Raw genomic sequence first — 22,147 nt, 5'->3', positions numbered from 1 at the left:
TCCGCCAATCCACTTATGCTTATTTGTTGCAACTTGCGGCGCGTCGTGTGTGTTCGGTTCGGTCTGTGTGGGTGTTGTTTTATCGGGGAGTTTCATCCCTATTAGCCAGCTATTAGCTAGTGGAGAATTAGCCTCGCTAGTTCGGTTTTTTTCCAGTGCCACCCTACTTGATGATAGAGTTAACGTCAGCTTGATCGTTTAGTGAGCTCAGTCTCGTAGACTATTTGGCAATGGCGACCGGGTCCTCATTCATGAAATATGGAACCATCACGTCTCTCTTGGTGGTTCTCCTAGCATACTGGTTTAGATCTCCCTTTCATGGTCCGGGGTTAGACGAAAGACTTGATGTCGTTTTGTCATCGCTGCTTCGTGCAGAAAGCAAAGTGGGAGTGAATAATGTCGCGAGACCGAAGGTTGCCATAGGTAAGACATTTCTATCATTCCTTGGTTGGCTATCCAGGTACGACAATGTTAGGTTCTCTTGCTATTTTCTTAGGGCACTTTGGCTGTTCACATCGACAACTTACTATGTATTACTACTATACTACAACTTAATATTACTACAACTTACTAATACTACTTAGCCAGTGAAATAGTGCATGAGTCATGACCAAGGTAGCCTAACAAAAGAGTTGCACACCATTCATCTCAAAAGAACTGGTCTGATATTTTATGCTGTGTCAGCGTGACATTATAGCCTGGGTTCAAAGATTAAGTCATGCGAGAAGAGGGTTCCACCTCACTCCTAGATAAAACTCCATCCATATCACCTCATGTTGCAGCAGTTATCAGGACGTCAGCTCATTTCCATGGCCAGTAACATCTACAACGGCCCCATCTCTGCACTATGTGGTATTTAACATCCTCCCATGGTCTATAATTACCTTTACTACTGACCTATATTGACCTCCCATCAGAAATAGGTTGAGAAAAAGGTGGCTGAGACAGAGAAGGGAATTTTGAAATCCTCAGGTGTGAGATTCCATGGCCTCATTCCCTGTTTGTCTCCTGTCTGTCAGGTTTTGGGGGTTGTGTGGACATCATTGTGGACAGCGTGGCACTGCTGAACAAGATTGGCCTGCCGCCCACTGACCAGCCCCTGCATCACGACTACATCGAGAATGCGGAGCAGCTGGCCCAGAGTTTCGGCTACTTCTTCGCCCCGGGGGCAGCTTCAGAGTGAGTGGTCATGAGGTGCCGAGAGAGAGAGAGAGAGGGATGGCGCAGTAGGAAGTTCCTGAAGAACTTTAAGGAGATTGTGTCAATTGGAAACAGAAAAGTTCTAGAACATTACTTAATTAACCTACTGATCTTAATCCTCTTCCTCCCAGTCAGCTCAGAACACCAGAGAGAGAGAGAGACGCTAGAATTCTAGATTGTGTTTGTGGGCAACAGAACAGGTCTGGAATTCTGCAGCGGTGGGAGAGGCAAGCACCAGATAGTGTGTCCCGTGTTTTTACAAGCTGGAGAGGGGACATAACGTGTTAGTGCAGTGGCTAAAGAGCTGTTTGGCATGAGTTCAGCCACTGGTGCTGAAGAGCCCGATCCACTCCAACACCCAGGGGTTACAGTTTAACCCCAGCAGCCGAGAGGCCCGAGGATCTTTTCCCTTCACAAGCATGTTTATTTTAACTGCCCCCTCACTGTTCAAACATCTCTCTCTATAGGTCTGTATGCGAAGGGATCTTGAGTCAGGTTACAGTCAGATGACCTAACTGACATCCAGCGCTTTGCTAATCAGTCTGTAGCTTTGGTGTGCCTGAGGTTTCTCTGAAAGATACGTATGTATTCAAGAGAAGTTATTTCCATCCTTTAAGGCCATGTGAACCTGCATATTTTCATAGCTGCTGAGATGATCACTTCTGTAAAAGGAGATCCTGTGTCATCAGAAATCCGCAGCGTCAGCCATTTTAAAATCAATGAGCTGGGCTGAGTATTTTGAGATGGGCTGTCCCAGCCTAGTCCAAAACACCTGGTGACACGTGATCCAAAGAAACCCATACCAGCGTCCAGCTCAAGTGTTTGGGGATTGACTTGTTGCATGTAAGCAACAGGCTGGTGTGTATCTGGGCAAAACTGTCTACAGCAGACTTGGCTGTAAACAACTCTGAAGCTCAATGGTGTTTTAAGTCCCCCAACGTCGTCTTCCAGGCAGCGCTGCCACCGTCTACTTAAAGGCACCTAATCCTAAACATAACCCCAACCCTAACCTTAACCCATGCCTAACCCTAGCGCCTTCCAGGCAGCGCTGCCTTGAAGACAACATTGGGGGCATAAAACACCAAGAAACAATGGGCAAGTCTAAGTGGGGTTTGACTAGTTTTCTGTGTGTACTAGACACTTTCCTTCACTAGGATAAACAGACACATCAGTTGTTATATCAGAGATGCTAAGGGTGTCTGTGTATCAATGTATTTCCAAGTAGGTGCGATGTTTGTAACGGTGTGCGCTCTAAGTTTAGCTGCTCGCAGTTGACCTCGTCCTCAACTCTGAGCTGGAGTAGAGAGACCGAGAGATGCGCTGAGTAGAGAGACCGAGAGAAGTGAAGTGTGAGTAACACTCCTGTGGCTCTCCTGTCTCCTCTCTCTCTCTCTCTCTCTCACCCCTTCCCTCTCTTCTATCTCTCTCTCTCACCCCTTCCCTCTCTTCTATCTCTCTCTCCCACCCCTTCTCTCTCTCTCTCTCTCTCTCTCTCTCTCTCTCTCTCTCTCTCTCTCTCTCTCTCACCCTCTCTCTCTCTCTCACCCTCTCTCTCTCTCTCTCTCTCTCACCCTCTCTCTCTCTCACCCTCTCTCTCAAATTCAAATTCAAATATGCTTTATTGGCATGACAAACCATATGATGCATTGCCAAAGCGTTCACAGGAATAATAATAATTAAAGAAAATACAAATACAAAATGATATAGACATGTACAAACATTGTTACACTTCGTCACACACGCACACACACACACACACACACACACACACACACACACACACACACAGCACGTCACAACCATGCAAGACCATTGTCTGTACACGTGCATAGGAAAACCAAGACAGGACAAAACAAAACAAAACAAGCAGGAGACATGGTGTAACAGACTGGGGCTGGGGAGCAGTGTTGTGTTTGAAGGGTGGAGGTAGTGGGGTGATTATCTTAAGTAATGCCTTCTCTCAGGTTATGGAGTGAGGACACATAACTTGCTGCCAGTATGCATGTGCTGGTGTCCTCACCCAAAACTACAGCAAGTTTTTTCTGTTCGTCCAGTTTTGTGAAGTTGGGAATGATGTTGTTCAAAGTGGTGAAATATTTGTCTCTTTGGGACCGATATTTGTCACAGTGTAGCAGAAAGTGCACCTCTGACTCCACCTCCCCTGTCATACAGTGACCACATGTCCTTTGCTCTTTTGGCAGCCATGACTTCTTGTGCCTGCCTTTCTCTATGGCTAGACTGTGGTCACTCAGCCTGTACTTGGTGAGGATCTGTCTCTGCTTCGTATCTCTGACAGTGTGGAGATACTCTGCCAATTGATAGTCTTTTCGTATGCCAATGTAACATTCAAGTTTGTGTTGTAATTTTGTTTCTTTCTTCCAGTGTTCCAAATAAGAATTCTTGTTGTTCTTGTTAATTTGGTTGATTCTGATTGGTGGTTGGGAAGCAGTGCTGGTCTGGACAATTTGTGGGTTAGGGGTTATTGGGTTAGTTAAATCCGAGACCAACTGACATAGGGGACTGGTCTTAGGGCTGAGCTCTTGGGATTTAAGTGCTTTAAAATGTAGTGAATTTTGAGGGCTTAATTTTAGATGAATCCAGAATTTTAGTGATCGTTTTTGGATATTAATCAATAGTGGAAATCGGCCTAATTCTGCCCTGCTAGCATTTGTGGGTACTTTTCTTTGGATATGTAACAAATTTCTACAGAATTCAGCATGCAGGGCTTCTATTGGGTGTTTGTCCCATCTAGAGTAGTCGTGCTTACTGAGTGGACCCCATATTTCACTTCCATAAAGTGCAATTGGCAAAATGACTGTGTCAAATATTTTGGACCAGATTTTAATTGGTATATCTATTTGATGAAAATTTCTTTTTATTGCATAAAATGCTCGTCGTGCTTTTTCTTTTAGTGCATTCACTGCAAGACCAAAGTTTCCAGAGGCGTTAATTTTTAAGCCAAGGTAGTTATAAGAAGTAACATTCTCTAGGGCGGTGTTACCTAAAGTAAAGAGGTGTCTGGTTCCCTGAGGTCTGGGATGCTTCTGGAAGATCATAACTTTAGATTTATCCAAATTGACTGTCAGGGCCCAGTTCTGACAGTACTGCTCTAGCAGGTCCAGGTGCTGCTGTAGGCCCTGTTCAGTGGCCGACAGCAGCACCAGGTCATCCGCAAAGAGCAGGGATTTGACTTCCGTGTCCAACAGGGTGAGCCCAGGTGTTGCAGATTGTTCCAATAACACCGCTAACTCATTTATATAGATATTGAACAAGGTTGGACTCAAGCTGCAACCCTGTCTCACCCCACGCCCTTGAGTGAAGTATTCAGTTCTTTTGTTGCCAATTTTTACGCCACACTTATTGCCCAAATAAATTGATTTGATGATGTTATACATTTTACCCCCTATACCACTTTGTAGGATTTTGAAATACAATCCTTCATGCCAGATTGAATCGAAAGCTTTTTTAAAATCAATAAAACACGCAAATATTTTCCCCTTACTTTTTTGGTGAACATTTTGGTTTATCAGGGTATGGAGGGTGTAAATATGATCTGTAGTGCGGCAATTTGGTAAGAAGCCAATTTGATTTTTACTCAAGACATTGTGTTCAATAAGGAAGGCCTGTAAACGGGCGTTGAGGATACAGCAGAATACCTTCCCCAGGTTACTGCTCACACAGATGCCTCGGTAGTTATTAGGGTCAGATTTGTCTCCACTCTTATGTATTGGGGATATAAGCCCCCTGTTCCAGACATCAGGGAAGCAACCAGCTTGAAAAACAAGATTAAATAACTTGAGGAGAGCCATTTGTAGAATGGGTGGGCTGAATTTCAACATTTCTGTCCGGATACTATCAGGACCACAAGCTTTTTCAGGCTTGAGCTTTTTAAGATTTTTTATGAGTTCATCACTTGAGATGCTGTGATCAAGTGGATTTTGGTGAACACAAATGGCCTCTTCAAGCTTTTGAAGGTTTAATTTGATATGTTTTTGTTTATTAGTGATGTCATCTGGCATAGGTTTGTACAGGTTTTGGTAAAATGTTTTCCAGGTGTCTGGATTTTGAATTGCCAATTCTTTTGGTGGGGAATTGTTTAAATGATTCCAACTCTCCCAGAAAGTGTTGGTTTGGAGAGAGCCCTCGATTTCTTGTAGCGTTTTGTTGTAGTATTGTTGTTTTTTCTTTTTAATTGTTAATTTGTAATCTTTTAGGGCTTCAGAATAATTTTGTCTCAGACAGGTGTTTTTTTGGTCATGGTGTTTTTTGTTTGATAATTGCCTGAGATTTTTCCGTTTCTCTATACATTCATGGTCAAACCATTTTTCTTTTGATGGTTTTCTTTTCTTACAGTTTTTCAGCAGGTTTGCCATTTTGGCGGCTCTGTTATATATATTGGAGATTTCCTCCGCTGCCAGATTGACATCATCACTATTGGGTCTGAATTGTTTTAAAAGGAACATGTTAATATTGTTAGTAATTTCAACCGAATTGATTGCTTTATGAAATTCAGTAACACTGTCAGATTTCCATTTATATTTCTGATTTAATTGGATTAATTTGGAGGGGATTTGTATAGATGTTTTGTCGTTCATGCTTTTCAAGAATGTGGTTATCTGGCAGTGATCTGAAAAGGGAGACTGTGGTCTTACAGTGAATGCACTTATGGAGGATGGGTCCATGTCAGTAATGGCATAGTCGACTACACTAGTCCCAAGAGCTGAGCAATATGTGAACCTTCCTAAAGAGTCCCCTCTGATCCTACCATTAAGCATGTACAGGCCTAAGGAGCGACAGAGGTGCACTAACTCTTTACCATTTTTGTTTATGGTCTTGTCAGGATTATTCCTGGTCATTGTGATGGGGGTGAGGGTGGCCGATAGATTATTGAATATGTGATTGTTTCCTGCTGGGTCTATACAGTCTGGCTGTGTGCCTGTACGGGCATTGAAGTCCCCACACAGAAGGACATTTCCCTGGGCCTGGAAGCTGTTAATTTCTGTATGGAGCCTGTTAAAGAATTCCTCATCATAATATGGTGAATCATGAGGTGGTGCATAGGCTGCACAGATGAATACATCATTGTCACAGTTAAATGTGCCTTTTTGGAGTTTCAGCCATGCATGTGTTATACCCTTTTTTACTAGTTTCAATTTAGTTGCAAGTTTTTCTTTGTACCAGATTATAATTCCACCAGATTTTCTTCCATGTTTGATGTGGTCGTGTTTAATAGAAGGCAGCAGGATTTCTGTATAGCCTTTTGGGCAGTATGTGTCAGTGTCTGTGTTACACCAAGTCTCAATTAAAACAACAATATCTAGATTATTTAACTTATTTACAAAGTCAACATTTCTGCTTTTCGTTCCAAATGCTGAAGAGTGTAGTCCTTGAATGTTCCATGAGCTAATTGTGAGTGATTTCATGTGTCTTATATATAAGTATCATTAAATGGAGTGAAGAACAGTGACATATTTTTGTAGAAAGATCAAAATACATTTCAATTCCAGTTTTGACAGTGAACATATATGAACCTTTTTTTTTTTTTTTTTTTTTTTTTTTTTAACCTATTAAAGTACACAGAAGTTGCAGGAGTTGTCGCACCTGGCCAAGGTCTGATGGTTGCTGGAGCTTAATACCTTGGGTGACTTCAGCGTAGGTGGGTTGGTGGTGCATAGGAGGGCGCTGGGTTTCCTCCTGGGTTGCACTCCTTTCCTGTGCTCTTAGAGGTGGGCGGGGTGGTGCAGCAGCTGGGGAGTTTTTACCTCTCCGTGGGTTTCTGGTGGGTCCATGGGTCTGGCGAGCTGGGATTCTGCCGGGCTGCAGTGTTCTTCTGTCTCTGAGGGTGTGGTGAGGCTGCTCGGGGAATCTCTGCTCATGAGCTGAGGTTGGGGCTCTACAGAGGGTGGTGTCCTTTAAAACTTTTACAAAATACCTGACTCTCTCTCTCTCTCACCCCTTCCCTCTCTTCTATCTCTCTCTCCCACCCCTTCCCTCTCTTCTCTCTCTCTTCCACCCCTTCCCTCCCTCTCTCTCCTCCTCCCTCTCTGTATGCCTTTCCCTTTCCCTCGCTTTCTCTCTCTGCCTCTTCTCTCTCTCTCTCTCTCTCTCTCTTTCTCTCCCTCTCCTTCTCTTCCTCCCCCTCTCTCTCCCTCCTGTCTCTGTGCTTCCACAGGAGATACGTGATGAATGAAACCCTCTTCAGTCAGCTCGTCGAGGCCTCTCGCGAGTTGCCAGGCAACCGGTGGGCCGTGGGAGGCAACGCACCGGTGATGGCGGGCAGGATGGCGATCGAGGGTTGCGACGTGTTGCTAGGCGGCAGCTTCAGCACGGACTTCAACGACGTGCTCCCCGAACACATCACAGGTAAAGCGATGACCTCATCAGTGTGTGTGTGTATGTGAAAGAGTGTGAGAGGTCATGTGTGTTTTAAAACATGCTGATGAAGGGGAAGTGCTGAAAAGGAAGTTCTTCTAAGCTCACCCCCTCAGTAACACACAAAAGCATGTCTTTGTTGGAGTCAGACTTTTGGCCACGTGTGCCCATAAGGCTTTGCTGATCATGAGGCCTCTGTGGTATCTCCTTCACTGCCAGAGGCTAACATGACAGCCTTGTTTGCTGTTGACTGACTCATAGACCCTATATACATTTGTTTTTAAAATGTACCTTGTCCTTGGGTGATCAGATCACAAGTGGTTAGTTCTAAATACAAGTCATTGAGACGCATTGTGATCCGATCACTCAAACTACTTGCTGAGATAGTCAGAGACGCATTTGACAACGTATCTTTGTAGTGTAAACACGAAGGCATTCTGATGCGTCCCGGACAATGGGAGTTCTAATGACTGTGACGTTGGCAATAACAGATTACTAAACACAAGTGATCAGCGACGTCTCTAGCATGCATGTGTAAACAGAGATGTGTCTCGGCTGACCACTTGTGATCGCAACATCATTGTAAAAAAAAAATCCATAAACAAGCCCATAAGCATCAGTGTACATCTGTGTCAGACCTTGTCCCCTAACTCAAACTCTCTTTCTCTCTCTCTCTCTCTTTCTCTCTCTCTCTCTCTCTCTTTCTCTTTCTCTCTCTCTCTCTCTTTCTGTCTGTCTGTCTGTCTTTCTTTCTTTCTTTCTTTCTTTCTTTCTTTCTGTCCGTCTGTCTTTTTCTCTCTCTTCTTTCTTTCTCTCTGTCTGTCTGTCTGTCTCTCTCTCTTGGTCTCTCTCTCTCTTTTCTTTCTTTCTTTCTTTCTTTCTTTCTTTCTTTCTTTCTGTCTGTCTTTTTTTCTCTCTCTCTCTCTCTCTCTCTCTCTCTCTCTCTCTCTCTTCTTTCTTTCTTTCTTTCTTTCTTTCTTTCTCTCTCTCTCTCTCTCTCTCTCTCTCTCTCTCTCTCTCTCTCTCTCTCTCTCTCTCTGTGACCCTCGGCCTGTTCAGTGGCAGGCAGTGCCGTGGAAGAGCCAGACATTCACCTGATCATGGAGTATCCCTCTGGCGCCAGCTGGGGACCCTACACCTCAAGAAGAGCCAACAGGTCAGTCTGGGCAGAGTCTCTGGAGACTGTAAAGAAATACTGTTTTTATTTGAATTTATCCCCCGGACAATACTCTTTTCTGATTGGCTGGTAGTGGGCTATTCATTTATATATATTATATAAGTGGGAAAACGGCCATGGAAGTGTCCGAGTATACAAAATGAAGGGACTCGATGGGGTAAACTTGTGGAGTTTTTTGCCTCTGCCTTGTCCATTAATTCCATATTCACCTTATTCCGCGTGCAAACATGGGGGGCGCTAGCTTTGCCCACATTGTCTCCGAACTTCCGATTGAGCAGTACATCCATTGCGATTCATTGAGATAGCTAGAGCTCTATCAAGATGACTGGCATCATATGTTATGGGTCATCCTAAAGTTAGGAACGTTTATTTATCATTTTGGTGACCTAAGACATTTCTGTTATACACCTTTCCTATCTGAAGTTAGGAAAACACTGACTTTGGAGCGGCTGTTCTGTAATGACTTTCTAAACTAGTTACCATAGTTACTAAACAGATAAGGATTTGCGAGTTTCTCCATACGATACAGCGGCCACTGCCGCATATCGTCTACCCACTCCGTAGGGCTGAATAGCCTTGGGTAGCGAAGTACAATATTGCAGTCTCACCTCCTGATGGCATTTGTCGTTTTCCTCCCAAGTTAGCCTCTCTATCCTCTTCTGCCGTGTTATCCCAATGAAGCTAACTAGACGTAGCTAGCCGACCGGAAGTTTAAAGACAACGTGGAATTTTAAAAAATGGGCGGGGCTGAATAAGGTGAATATGGAGACCTCGGCAGGCGTTATCCCTTATCCCTTAGGATCATGTCATGTGACTGCTGTCCACTTTGTCCACTGACACCCTTCATACATGTCCTTCAGAGGTAATAATTAATGCGTCATTGGCACGTGTGTCACCTGCAGGTATATAGTCCACAGTGATGACCACAACCCCTACCTGGACTCCATGGAGGAGTTTGAGAAGCAGCTGAAGGACTTCCATCCAGACCTGCTGGTGGTGGGGGGCCTGCAGATGATGGACAATTTCCCCTTCAAGCAGGGTGAGGATCGCCTCTGGGGGGATGATGGGTAACATGGTCCCAACCAGGCTACAGTTACTGTTACCACCGACTTGTTTAAAACACAGGATTCTTCACAACTATTCACATACATACATATACACACACATCTACTCACATACACACATATACACACATCTACTCACATACACACTCATACACACACACACACACATATACACACACATACACACATATACATACACACACAACTGTGGGGCAGCCGTGGCCTACTGGTTAGCGCTTCAGACTTGTAACCGGAGGGTTGCCGGTTCGAACCCTGACCAGTAGGCACGGCTGAAATGCCCTTGAGCAAGGCACCTAACCCCTCACTGCTCCCTGAGCGCCGCTGTTGATGCAGGGATTAGTGTGTGCTTCACTGTGTGTTCACTGTGTGCAGTGTGTTTACTAATTCACGGATTGGGATAAATGCAGAGACCAAATTTCTCTCACGGGATCAAAAGAGTATATATATTTATAGTTACACATACATACACATACACACATATACATACACACATATACACACATACAGCTCTGGAAAAAATGAAGGGACCACTGCAGATTTTTTCTGAAGTCTTCCTACAGTTGCTGAGTCACATTCAAATGAGTTGACGGTCATATTCAAAATTAAGAGACCACTCTAAATTTGAATATGACCGTCAACCAGTTTAATATTCTGATACCATCCTAGCCACATTCAGGATGTGGTTAACATGGTATCCAGGATGTTGCTAGGGGACTGTATCCAGGATGTGGTTAGGGTGGTATCAGAATCTTAATCTGGTGACATTTCACCTGAGACAGGTGAATTCAAGTATTCAAGTGGTTTTGCCTTCACCATGTGATGGGTGTACATACAGCATTCAAACATTCAGAGAATCCAGAGAAATCTTTGCAAACAAGGGACAGAGCTGAAAAGCAACATTGGATGGCTGTGGTCTTTTGGACATCAGATGTCACTGCATTAAAACCAGACCTGTTTCTGTAATGAAAATCATTGTATTGGCTCAGGTAAACCTCTAATAACCATTGTCTATGAGCACAGTTTGATACTCAATTTACAAATGCTAGTGTAAACTTTACCATGCTGAAGAAGAAATTGCATTTAGACGTGATACAGAAATACTCTCGTCTTATCTAGGCCTGAGCTTATTTAAAAAGGTCAGGACCTTTTTAAAAATCAATCAGGTCAGATCAATCAACATTTGCCATTCTTTTTGGAAATCATGGACTCCTCTGGGCTAAAGAGGAGAGGGCCTATCCAACTTATCCAACTTGTTATAGTGCTTAGTTCAAAACCCAGCATCTATGACTGTGTGTATGTGCATTAGTGCCTACAGCATGGGCATCTTGCACAACTGGCGAGGCACAATGAATTCTGAATAATGTACACGGGTTGTGGGCAACATATACTGCCATCCAGACAATGTCTTTTTCAGGGAAGACCTTGAATATTTCAGTAAAACAAATTCTGCACATATCCATAGAGAACGAGTGCAGGTGCTAGGATGGCCTGTCTGCAGTCCAGACCGGTCAAATTAGGTGCATCATGGAATGAAAAACATGATTTAAGAATACTGTTGAGCAACTGAAATCCTATATCAGGCAGGAATTTAATTCTCAAACCTCTAGCAACTGGTCTCCTCAGTTCCTAAGCATTTACAGAATGTTAAATAAAGAGGTGAAGCAGCACAGTGGTAAACATGCCACGCGTCTGTAGTCAAGGGCATGGTGCAATACATCCTTTTAAAAGTAACACACAAGAGAGTGCGGTTTCCTCCACTTCTAGATTGACATTTTTAACTCGCACCCAAAATACTTCATAAAGTACTTGAGTGAGCGGGCCTATATTGCTGAAACAAACATGCCCCCATCCCAACTTTTTTACGAGGGTTTACGAGATTTGTATATTATCACATTCTGTTTTTATTTACACACACACACACACACGCATATGCATACTCACACACACACACACACACGCGCGTGCGCGCACACACACACACACACACACACACACACACACACACACACATGCATATGCATACGCACGCACGCACGCACGCACGCACGCACACACGCACGCACACACGCACACACGCACACACACACATGCATATGCATATGCATACTCACATAGACCCACAGACACTGGGGTCCACCACTCTAAACTCTGTTGGAGAGTTTGCCATCATTGGGGCTTCCTGCACTGTAATCCCAGAGATGTGTCTGGTATTCGTGGAGGTTTCAGGAGAATGCAATGTGACAATAGGGGCTAAGCCATGCTAGAGAGGCTGTTTTGAATTGCCCCCCGTCTCTCTCAGTGCAGAGAGAGCAGCTCTCGGGGTGGGGATATGTCCAGTGCTTTTTACCTCGCAGGGTTGGTCAGATGCACACATGCTGTGTTTACTCTCACAGGTTATGGAAGCATAAATGTTATTGTTTTTAGTGCTCAGGGTTACTTTCTCACACACACACACACACACACACACACACACACACATTCAGTGTGTACGGTAGGCGGTGTTATTGTTTTCAGTGCACAGGGTTACTTTCATAAACACACACACACATACAGTGTGTACAGTGGGCGGTGGTAGTGAAGTCACTAAAGAACTCACACGCCATAGCCACAACAAACAAAAGAAATAAATCAAAAGAGTTGTGGGTTCAATTCCTTAATGTCACCATTATACCCTTCAGCAAGGCACTTCATCCTGAGTTGCTCCAGGAAGACTGGCCTATCTGTAAATTGCTTAGGATGACGGCGTAAGCTTTATGTGTAAATAGGTAAAAAAAAAATATATAATACACTACCGTTCAAAAGTTTGGAGTCACTTAGAAATGTCCTTGTTTTCTTCATTATATTGTAAATGACTTGTAGAAAGACATTGCTGATCTTTAATGCAATATCTACATAAGTATACAGATGCCCTTTATCAGCAACCATTCATCCAATGTTCCAAAGGCACATTCTGTTTACTAATCTGATATAGTTTTAAGAGGCTAACTGAGAAAAAACAATTGACAACCCTTTTGCAATTATGTAAACACATAATGTAATCTGAAAACTGCTGGATTAAAAAAACAATGCAATTGATCTCAGCTGGTATCTGTCTATAATGGAGTGGAATGGAAATTGTGACTCTAAAAAGTGACTCCAAACTTTTGACTGGCGGTGTATATCACATTGCACAGGGTTGAGGTGCATACAGTGCAGGGATCTGGTGCAGAGGCAATCGTCTTCACCATGCTAGCTCAACCGCGATCACTAACTTGTCTTATCACAGTTATGTAATCCTGTGCAAGACTCAAAGTGCGCCTTCTCAGGGGTGTTGGGGAGGACGGACTTTCAGATAGGCCAAGATTGCAGAAACGGGATCACTGAAATCTCACTTTTATTGGGAAGATAGAACAGCAACATTGCACTTAGGATATCGGCGTATGTCATGAGTTTTGGAGTTCCCCTTTACCAGTGTGGTGTGTTGTAAGGCGTGCTGATGCTAATCACCACATTGTTTCGCCAGTTTGCATCCTCTACAAAGTTTTGTGTCCTAGTTCAGAGTCTGAACTGGCACAGTGTGTTTTATTTTTACATGGTCATTTCTAGCCGTCCCTTTAGGGTGTGTGTGTCTCTCTCTCTCTCCCTCCTCCCCCCTAACTGTCTTCTCTCTCTCTTTCTCTCTGTCTCTGTCTCTGTCTGTGTCTGTCTCTCTGTCTCTGTCTGTGTCTGTGTCTGTCTCTCTCTCTCTCTCTCTCTCTCTCTCTCTCTCTCTGACCCCCTTCCCCTTTCTCTTACCTGCTTATTTCATTTCTCCACTCACTGTCACACTTTCTTTATTGTCTCTCTTAACGTGTTCATGTCCCCGTTCCTGTGTCCTTTCTTACTCTCTGTTGACGTGTGTGTGTATTATTTAAAATAAGCTGTCGACATGCCTCTCAACCCCATTTCTCTCTCTCTCTGTGTGTGTGTGTGTGTGTGTGTGTGTGTGCTCAGGTGAGCGTGAGGCTCTGCTGGGACACCTGTCTCACATGCTGTCCTCGGCGTCGGTGGAGACGTCGGTGCACTTTGAGATGGCCAGCTTCGTGGACGAGGGCCTGCTGTCGGACCTGCTGGAGCTGGTCCTTCCTCACGCCGACTCGCTGGGCATGAACGAGCAGGAGCTGCCCAACCTGCTGAGCCTGTTCCGCGGCGCCAACGTGACTGTGCTGTCCGACCCCAACCCGCGCGTGGCCACCGTGCTGGACCAGATGCGCGAGCTGTACCGGCTGGTGAACGAGCAGCACCGCGAGTCGGGCCTGGGCCGCGCGCTGACCCGTCTCCACGTGCACACGCTGGCCTTCCAGGCCATGATCGTGACGCGCGGCTCGCAGTGGAAGAACACCATGTCGGCCACGGCCAAGGCCTCGCTCGTCGCCAACCGCCACGTGTGCGGCTCCTCGGACATCGACCCCAGCAAGGCGCGCCTCATCATGGACGAGTCGTTCTCGGTGAGCCGCCAGGAGGGCAGCCCGCGCATCCCGCTGCAGGAGACGCGGCCGGTGTCGTGCTGGGACGAGGGCGACTACCAGATCTGCGTGGCGCCCGTCCTCGTCTGCACTGAGGTCTACCAGACTGCGGGCGGCGGGGACAACATCTCCGCTGCTGGCCTCGTGCTGCAAATCTGATCGGCCCTGATTGGTGGAGCGGGGACTTTGTGTCGTGACGACAGCAGCCTGGCGACGGCGCTCCCCCACTGCCCAACCCTGTCAGACATTTAATTTCCCCTTAAAATATGAAGATTTTATGGTTTTTGTTTGTTTTAAGTTTGTTTTATTTGTTTCTTCTACAGTTTTAGTGCAATACAGATGCATGTATGGTCCAGCGGTAGCGTCTATAGTTCTTGCTGACCTCAGCTTTGAGGGTTGTGAGGCTCTCACATTGTCCTTTATACAACGTTTCAACTTGTCTTTGGAGTTTTCAAACATATCATGTAAATTATCATTGTTTCAATTCCTTGTTGTCAGGATCAGTTTTAAATCACCACTAAATCCAAACCACTCAACACTAAAGTGTGTTTGGGGCCACGATTCATTCTGCAATGACCACTGCTGGTTGTGATCCTGACAGTAGCCACAGGGCTTATATTGTGTCATGTTATGACTAATTGTCTTCATTCTTTTTCTTGTGACCACCCATGCAGTGGAGCAGAGAAATTACTGTTACTTGTTTGATCAGGTTGCAACCTGAAGGTCAAAACAGCTGAAATTTGGTTGACCCCCCACCTGTGGTGTGAAGTCTCAGGTGATGCGAGTAATGGCTTGCTCTCCTGGCTGTCTTAATTGAAATTCTAAAGTGTCCTTCTACTTTTGTTTGGGGCTTGCATCTTTTTTCTCAAGTCCCAAGGGAATGGAGGCTTTCTGTATCAATAGGGCCCATAGTATGCTAATCAACACAGACCTTTTATCTCAGTGTCCACACTTCCGACCACCCCACACCCCATGTCTTCATTCTAGAACATTCCATTTCTCCCATTCCATTATGTGTGTTCCAAATCATCTGCATTCCATTGTTCAGGTTATTCTTTGACTGAATATGTGTTTTAAGTCGGGTAAAATAGGGGAAGCAGCATGTGTGTGTGATTCAGAATGTTTTAAAGGGATAGGTGTAAGGTAATCTTCTTTCCCAAGGCTTTTACAAATGGTCTTGACATTTATTTTGTTTTAGAAATCACTGCATAATTTTGCATCTTTTTTTTGCATCTTGCATAATGTGAAAATGTTGTTTTTAAATGGAAATGTCTTCTCTGATGCTGTGTCTTCTGGTAAGCTCGTTGCATGAGTTTTTCTCTAACGATTTGTTGAGGTGAAGCACCCAGTGAGTGGCGAGGAGGGAGAGATTCTCCTTATCTCACATGTAACAGGCATTTGTACTCTGATGATGACCCTGAGCTTTAGAAAACCTTGATGACTGACAAAAAATGCAGCTACAGTTTACAGTGCACTCTGGGTCAAGAAGGTGTTTGTTTTCTTCTCTCTCTCTCTCTCTCTCTCTCTCTCTCCACCCCCCCCCCCCCCCCCTCTCTCTGTCACATTTGTCATCGACTGCATATATATATATATATATATATAGCGCCTACCTCTTGTGCCTGTTCGGAGAAGAGGAAAATAAATACAGTGCAGCATTTGTGATGCCCAAGCTGTTTACTCCCAGAACTACTCCTTGTTGGGACTGATCAGCAGAAAGCTAGGCTAACTATAGATGTCATATTAAGAGTCTTTATTGCAGAGCGCTGTAGGGCTGGGCTGTTAGGATGTCGGGTGGGGTGGGCGCACGCTGTGTCCAGTCGGATGTCCACCTGGTTTTATTTTTACTTCTCAGGGATCGGCGATGTGCACGGCTGCTTTAGCCATAAGTACTTGACTGCATTAAAACCGACTGAGCTGCTTGCATGAGAACAGCTGCCACCGACACTTGCTCCTCTGTGTGTGTGTGTGTGTGCTTGTGTGCATATGTTTGTGTGTGTGCATATGCATGCTTGTGTGCGTGCGTGCGTGCGTGCATGCACGTGTGTGTGTGTGTGTGTCTAGGCCTGTGTGTGCCTATGTTGTATGTATCTATTACATGCAGGCTAGCAGTGTGAGAGTTGAGTACAGAGTGTGAGGTATGGATTTACAGACCACTGGTCAGGAAAGGAAATGCTATTTATAGGACCCTGGCAGACCAGAGCACCTCTAGGTACTTACTGTTGCCTCGTCATGACCACATGAATTACACCTCACTTATTACAGACAACATCCAAGGCTGTCTTCCTCAGGAACACCTTTGGTGTAGCCACAGAACTTTATCTAATCTGTCTCTTGGGGAGTTGCTTTAAGAAACGGATGTGTCCAGTCCGGGTCAGGTGTTACTGGACGGCTGCCTCTTTTTTCGGATCTGCCCTATTTATTTATCTAGTTCCTATTGTGCTGCTGTGACATAGAGAGCTTCTAAGTCTGCCTGTCTGTCTGCCTGCCTGTCTGTCTGTCTGCCTGCCTGTGCGTGTCCACAACAGGCTTGGACAGGAGATGTGTGTTTGTGAACGAACAGCACGGACCGATCAGAAGGCAATAAAGATTACCACATTCCACTTCTCTCGTGCCTGCGTGATGTTTTGTGTCTTGGGTTTTAAAGCATTGTTTGTTTGCTCCAAGGGGCGAATATTGAGACTGTGGTGTAGATGGCCATAGATCCATATTTAAAGATGGATTTCATTCAGGAAAAGAAATCATTGAAAAATGCAATTTTTGTTTGTAGTCCTATTCGCTTTGGACAAAAGCGTCCGCTAAATTGCATAAGCATAATCATCAACGCTAATGTTTTCCTAAAGAGCAGAGCATTGTGTTGTTTATCAGAAGGATTGCTTTTCTTTGGCCTGGATATCTGCCCAGGTAGGAGGGATGCATCCTCTCAGGTCAAGTATGTAGTCCCATTTTGGTCTCATTACTGCACAATGGAGTTTGTCCATTATTACTACTGCTAGCCTACGGTATGTCTGACCCAAACACATCTCTCCTTTTAAGACTAACCCTTCTTCTTTGGCCCTTGAAAGTGTATCAAAGTGGTCGGCAGATATTACATATGAACTCAAAATATAGTGAGCAAATGTTTAAGAACAATAATAAACATTTTAAAGTAGAAGTGTAATAATGATATGGAAATTATAGTCATATTTATGCCAAACTTTATACAAAACAATATTAATCAGAACATGCTCAGACAATATTAAGAATTGTTGATCATGCTTTGACCATTCCCTTTATATTCCACAGGATTGTAGGCAATGAAGATCTTTGGTCTGTTTCATTAGACCTAGGCCTACAAAAAGACATATTCAAATATTCACTGGTAAATTTGTATTACTGTATGTTAAGTCTGTTAGGCAGAAGTTACCTTTTGGAAGCTAACATCTGTAGCTTCTATGTTTTATTTAGAGCCTTAACGTTTCAGAATATGTTTGATAACGTGGTGTATGCCTACTTAATATCTAAAATGACCAATGTACTGTGAGTGTACAATGTAGGCTAGGCTACAATCTACAGTGGTGTGGCGGTACCTAACCTTGAATTTGTCGCCCCCTGGAGGTTATAGTTCATCAGTGAAACTGATTCTTGAAACGCACTGCATTCTCTTCGAACAAGCACTAATCCATTGAGAAACATTTTGAGATTAAAAGGTCAATGTAAATAGGTCTACATTTTGTTTCATAACATTCCACGTGGAATGATTTTGTGTTTATATTCAAACAGACTAATCCACCGAGATTATTCAAATGCCGCTTCTGTCAGAACTTGCTTTGGTCTTTCCACTTTTGCGGAAATGTTTCGTTTGGTCCCCCCCCCCCCCCCCCCCCACACACACACCCCAAGGCTCCAAAATCTAATAACCCAAATATAAGATTTCCACATAATGTATTCTCATATTGCTTTAGTGTTGCTGGACTGGTGCATATTATGTATTTGAATTTCCCCTTTAATGTACCCTGAAAACTCCAGAGTTCTCGCTAGAGCATCATTTGAATTGTCTCTGGGAGACACTGGCAATGAGTAATGATGCACGTTACTTTTACCACTTGTATTGCGGGGAGCCAATCACAATCACAATCGAAGTCTGGAATCAGTCAGTAAACGTTGGTCGGTATTGTGTTATCCAATTGCGTGCAGTGAGATTTTCTAATGCAAGCTTGGTGCCGCCCCTCCAGTTTGGCCATTACGTGGCCAGACCCTTAATCTTTCTAGATTACCAGGGTCTGGAATCTCTAGGCTACCTTTAAGGCACATTTCGAAACATTGTAAACAATTATTAACATCCATATGAATTATGTGCATCATGTTGTCACTTCAGGTTACGCTGTTGGTACCGAATTTAGTAGGCTAATGCTCTACTATTCTAGGCTATTCTCCTTTATTTTCATTGTTTATTTTCATTATTGTCTATTATTACTATTCTCCATAATAGTCTTACCAACATTTTTAATTGTTCACTGTTACATTGAACTATTGTATTGTTTTTATTTGTATCTCGTTTTGGACTAAAACGTCTGCCAAATCCCATAGCCTAACCATAACACATAAACACGCACACCAAATGCGCGCGCACACACACTCACACACCATTACCCCCCCCCCCCCCCCCCCCCCCCACACACACACACACACACACACACACTCACAAGCACACATGTACACAATAACAAACACACACTATGCACACACACATGCACAAAAGTAGGGGATGGAGTAGGAGATACAATTAATTCATTTTATTCTTAAAGATGCCATTTACACACAACGAAAAGACCAACGCTTCGAGAATGCAACATTCATGTGAAAATGCAACATGCATGCAAAAATATAGCCTACATTATTTATATTAATTAAATGTAAGTGCTCATTGTTTACATGGTGCAGGGAAGGTAATAACCTCTGCTCAAATATACAAGTACTGAGTTTCTGTATAACGTCAATCTGTTTGGTGCCATGTGTTGGTCCTATGCCATAGAGCCATTGTCCATGGTGCATCCGCATTTCTCCACGATCATGTTCGGAAATTCGGCCACCTCGATTTCTGTATGGTTTCCTCTCTTCACAAGGTACATGATGGGCAGTGGCGCGCTTTCCACGACCGCGCACGTCCGCTGTCCGTATGCATAACTGCGCTTGGGCTGCTTGCATCCCCCGGCGCATCGGAAGGCCTGGTACCCGACGGGTTCAATGATCCAGTACTGCGTCAAGCTCATCTCTCGGAAGTTGATGAAGTGCTCCTCTCTGCAGCACATGCCGTTTCCTTTGCCAGATTTGCAGTCTCCTCTAGACCTATAGGCGGACACAACAGAGGTAAACATTTAAGACATGATTGGAACAAAAACGGTAACGTCGTTTATGTTATAGGCTGACTTCGAAACTTGATTTTCCTTGGTATGTGGTGCATGCACTAAAAGTGCTTACCCAAATTCTTCCAAGTCCAGGGTGAACAGGACTAGTTCTGGTTTGCTAGTGCTGGCGCTGGAGGGATCTTCAGTAGCAAAGCGCACAGTCCGCGCCATCTCTGCAGCGTGGGTGCCAGGCCTTTCACCTTCGATCCACACTTCCAGGTGCAATGGAGTTTTACGCTCAGTTTTAGACCAGTACTGAACTGCTTGCGTCACATCAAAGCTTATCCATCCAGACTCGTGAATTGGTACCAACCTGTCAATGCAATGAAAAGAGAAGAGTTATTATCTTAGATCATTGTCCAGTCATTTAGCTTACCAGAAGTAGCACCCCAGCTCAGTAAAAACGCGCAGTGGAAATTGGGGTTACCTTGAGTCTACAAGTGAAGTCCTGTTTTTGGCATTCGCCAGAGTTTCAACCCAGTAGATGCTCACACGGGCGTTTTTGATTGGTCTGTTGCTCTTCTTCTGCAGAATGGGCATTTTGCGCGACGTTTTGTACAGTTTCAGTTCGGCCATGGTGACCTCACTGTTCTCTGGAATTCTGCTGTCCATGCCAAAGGAAAGGCGCTGTCGTGTCGTGTCCGAGTACATGACCTCTCCAGAAATGTCTGTGTATAACAAAGATAAAAGAGTGACATTTATTATTAGATATTAAATGCATGTAATACGTATTAGGCTACATCTGAACAAAACAGGGTTGTGCAACATGATGCATATGATGCGCAAACCTACCTGCGCTTCCATGAACGCCACGCAGAATCCCAGCCAGGCTGGGAACAGACCGACGCCTGCGTTTGTTGTGGAGCTTAAGCATGGAGAGGTACTTGTTCTTGATGTGAGCCGGAACAACAACATTCTCCAAATCCCTCTTCTGGATCCTTGGGAGTTCCGTGAGGCCGAGTTTCTGCAGCATGGCATCTCTCATGTCTTCTTCTGTAAAACCCACAGTGTAGGACAAGAGAGAGGCGAGGAACAGGAACATCACTAAAGCGTCCATCCTTCAAGTGTGGGAGAGTTCTTGGTGTTGTGTGCTGATGTCCTGTTCTATCCCGCGGCTTTATATCTACCGCGTGCCACCCTCGACGGGCACTTAGCACGTTCCAAATGGGGGTGGCGACCAATGTCAGACTTGAAGACTTCAAAGTCACGATCCATTTGGAGACTAATGGCTCACCGTTAACCTAGTAAGCACTGTGTTATCCCCTAATCGAAACGTCTGATTTTTCATCAATATTAACAATATTATTATACTTTTTTTTTTATTTTAAGTTAATATGGACCTACTCGAGCTGGTCTAGGCCTATACAAATAAATCCACATCAGGATCCTTCTGATTTATATGTGAAAATAACCATCCTCAAGTTCACTTTTAAAAATGACATTTACAGTGACCTGAATGTTCTCCACCTAACAAATAGGCTAACCTAAAACATACAAAATCCATGGATGCATTAATGTTTTTTTTCTTTTTTGCATGTGTAATATACGCATATGTGCTTCAGACATAATTGTTCATTTGGACGAGACGTTGCCTAAATACTCATGTCTGGTCCATTCACTTCTGGTGCTTTAAGGGTTCGTTATGGATAAGGTTGAAGTGTGTGTATTCTCAAATAAGTAACCTTTTCAGGGGAGAAATTATGAGGTAGTCAGACGCTAATGTCATGGGTGGGTGGGCGCACTGATGTGGATTGGGGTGGCCGTTCGCAGAGGGGTGATTATCTGTTACTATTGCAGGATCCACCTTGCCTTTTTTGTCGCTGTGGCGGAGATAGGCTACACAGGTCCGTGTGTTCCAAAAGGACTCCTCGCAGACTTTGTGTATTGGCGAACCAGCCGCGGCTCTTGAGATGTCGGACTCAGGGGACACAGGAAGACCTGATGACTGATCAACACAAGTCAGACATCTAACTAAATACGCTCACACAGCATGTTAATCACGTTATTAGTGGTATTTATTTGTTGAGGTGGGGAATATGCATGATTCAACATGTAATGTTTTAACAGTCAACATGTTAGTAATAGAGGCAAAATACTGCTTGTGTGGTCACTATTAAACACGTAGGCTAAATGCATTTGCACTTTTACTTGGGAATCGTAGTAAGAGCAGCCAGCTGCTCTTGTTGCCTGCTGTTGCCGACTTTACAAACCACTAGAGCAGCAGGATGGCGACTGAGCACTCTCATCGTTTAAATATGTATAGCCATTGTTTGGAGTTGTGGCCGTAAAAGAGACTAAATAGTCTATGAATAGGCAGGCTATGTTTATACTGTTACCAAAAAGGACATTAATGTCGTTTTATTAATGTCATGCCACTGACAATGATAAACAATTGAAACATATTGCATGGCAAGCATTTTCCTAAAAATGATATCATTCAGACAT

The 22,147-nt window shown here is 44.2% G+C and overlaps 2 protein-coding genes across 2 annotated transcripts; one reads left to right on the top strand and one right to left on the bottom strand.

The window, feature by feature from the left end:
* The first annotated feature begins 11 nt into the window (after nt 1-11).
* adpgk2 (ADP-dependent glucokinase 2) lies at nt 12-16,918 on the top strand. Its single transcript, XM_042071819.1, has 6 exons — nt 12-423; nt 1,020-1,179; nt 7,373-7,563; nt 8,632-8,728; nt 9,652-9,788; nt 13,807-16,918. Exons 1-6 carry the CDS (start codon nt 231-233, stop codon nt 14,475-14,477), a joined length of 1,449 nt encoding a protein of 482 aa, XP_041927753.1. The 5' UTR covers nt 12-230; the 3' UTR covers nt 14,478-16,918.
* A 2,311-nt stretch (nt 16,919-19,229) lies between these two features.
* On the bottom strand, nt 19,230-20,751 carry LOC121693397 (left-right determination factor 2-like). The gene is made up of 4 exons (XM_042072792.1): nt 20,495-20,751; nt 20,130-20,370; nt 19,776-20,015; nt 19,230-19,643 (listed from the first exon to the last, which is right to left on the bottom strand). Exons 1-4 carry the CDS (start codon nt 20,742-20,744, stop codon nt 19,319-19,321), a joined length of 1,056 nt encoding a protein of 351 aa, XP_041928726.1. The 5' UTR covers nt 20,745-20,751; the 3' UTR covers nt 19,230-19,318.
* Between the last annotated feature and the right edge of the window lie 1,396 nt (nt 20,752-22,147).

Source organism: Alosa sapidissima, chromosome 19 (assembly GCF_018492685.1).
Source record: "Alosa sapidissima isolate fAloSap1 chromosome 19, fAloSap1.pri, whole genome shotgun sequence".
Taxonomy (NCBI): Eukaryota; Metazoa; Chordata; class Actinopteri; order Clupeiformes; family Clupeidae; genus Alosa; species Alosa sapidissima.
Note: the sequence above shows the minus strand (reverse complement) of the source record. Positions and strands in the feature narration are given on the sequence as shown.

Bases quoted from the DNA above. Each gene is read 5' to 3' on its own strand.
- LOC121693397 (XM_042072792.1), bottom strand. From the start codon at position 20,744: ATGTTCCTGTTCCTCGCCTCTCTCTTGTCCTACACTGTGGGTTTTACA. The intron at 20,371-20,494 runs GTAGGTTTGCGC...TGTTATACACAG, and splicing joins TGGCGTTCATGGAAGCGCAG to ACATTTCTGGAGAGGTCATG. The intron at 19,644-19,775 runs GTAAGCACTTTT...GTCCGCCTATAG, and splicing joins CTGGACTTGGAAGAATTTGG to GTCTAGAGGAGACTGCAAAT.
- adpgk2 (XM_042071819.1), top strand. From the start codon at position 231: ATGGCGACCGGGTCCTCATTCATGAAATATGGAACCATCACGTCTCTC. The intron at 1,180-7,372 runs GTGAGTGGTCAT...GTGCTTCCACAG, and splicing joins GCCCCGGGGGCAGCTTCAGA to GAGATACGTGATGAATGAAA. The intron at 7,564-8,631 runs GTAAAGCGATGA...CGGCCTGTTCAG, and splicing joins GCTCCCCGAACACATCACAG to TGGCAGGCAGTGCCGTGGAA.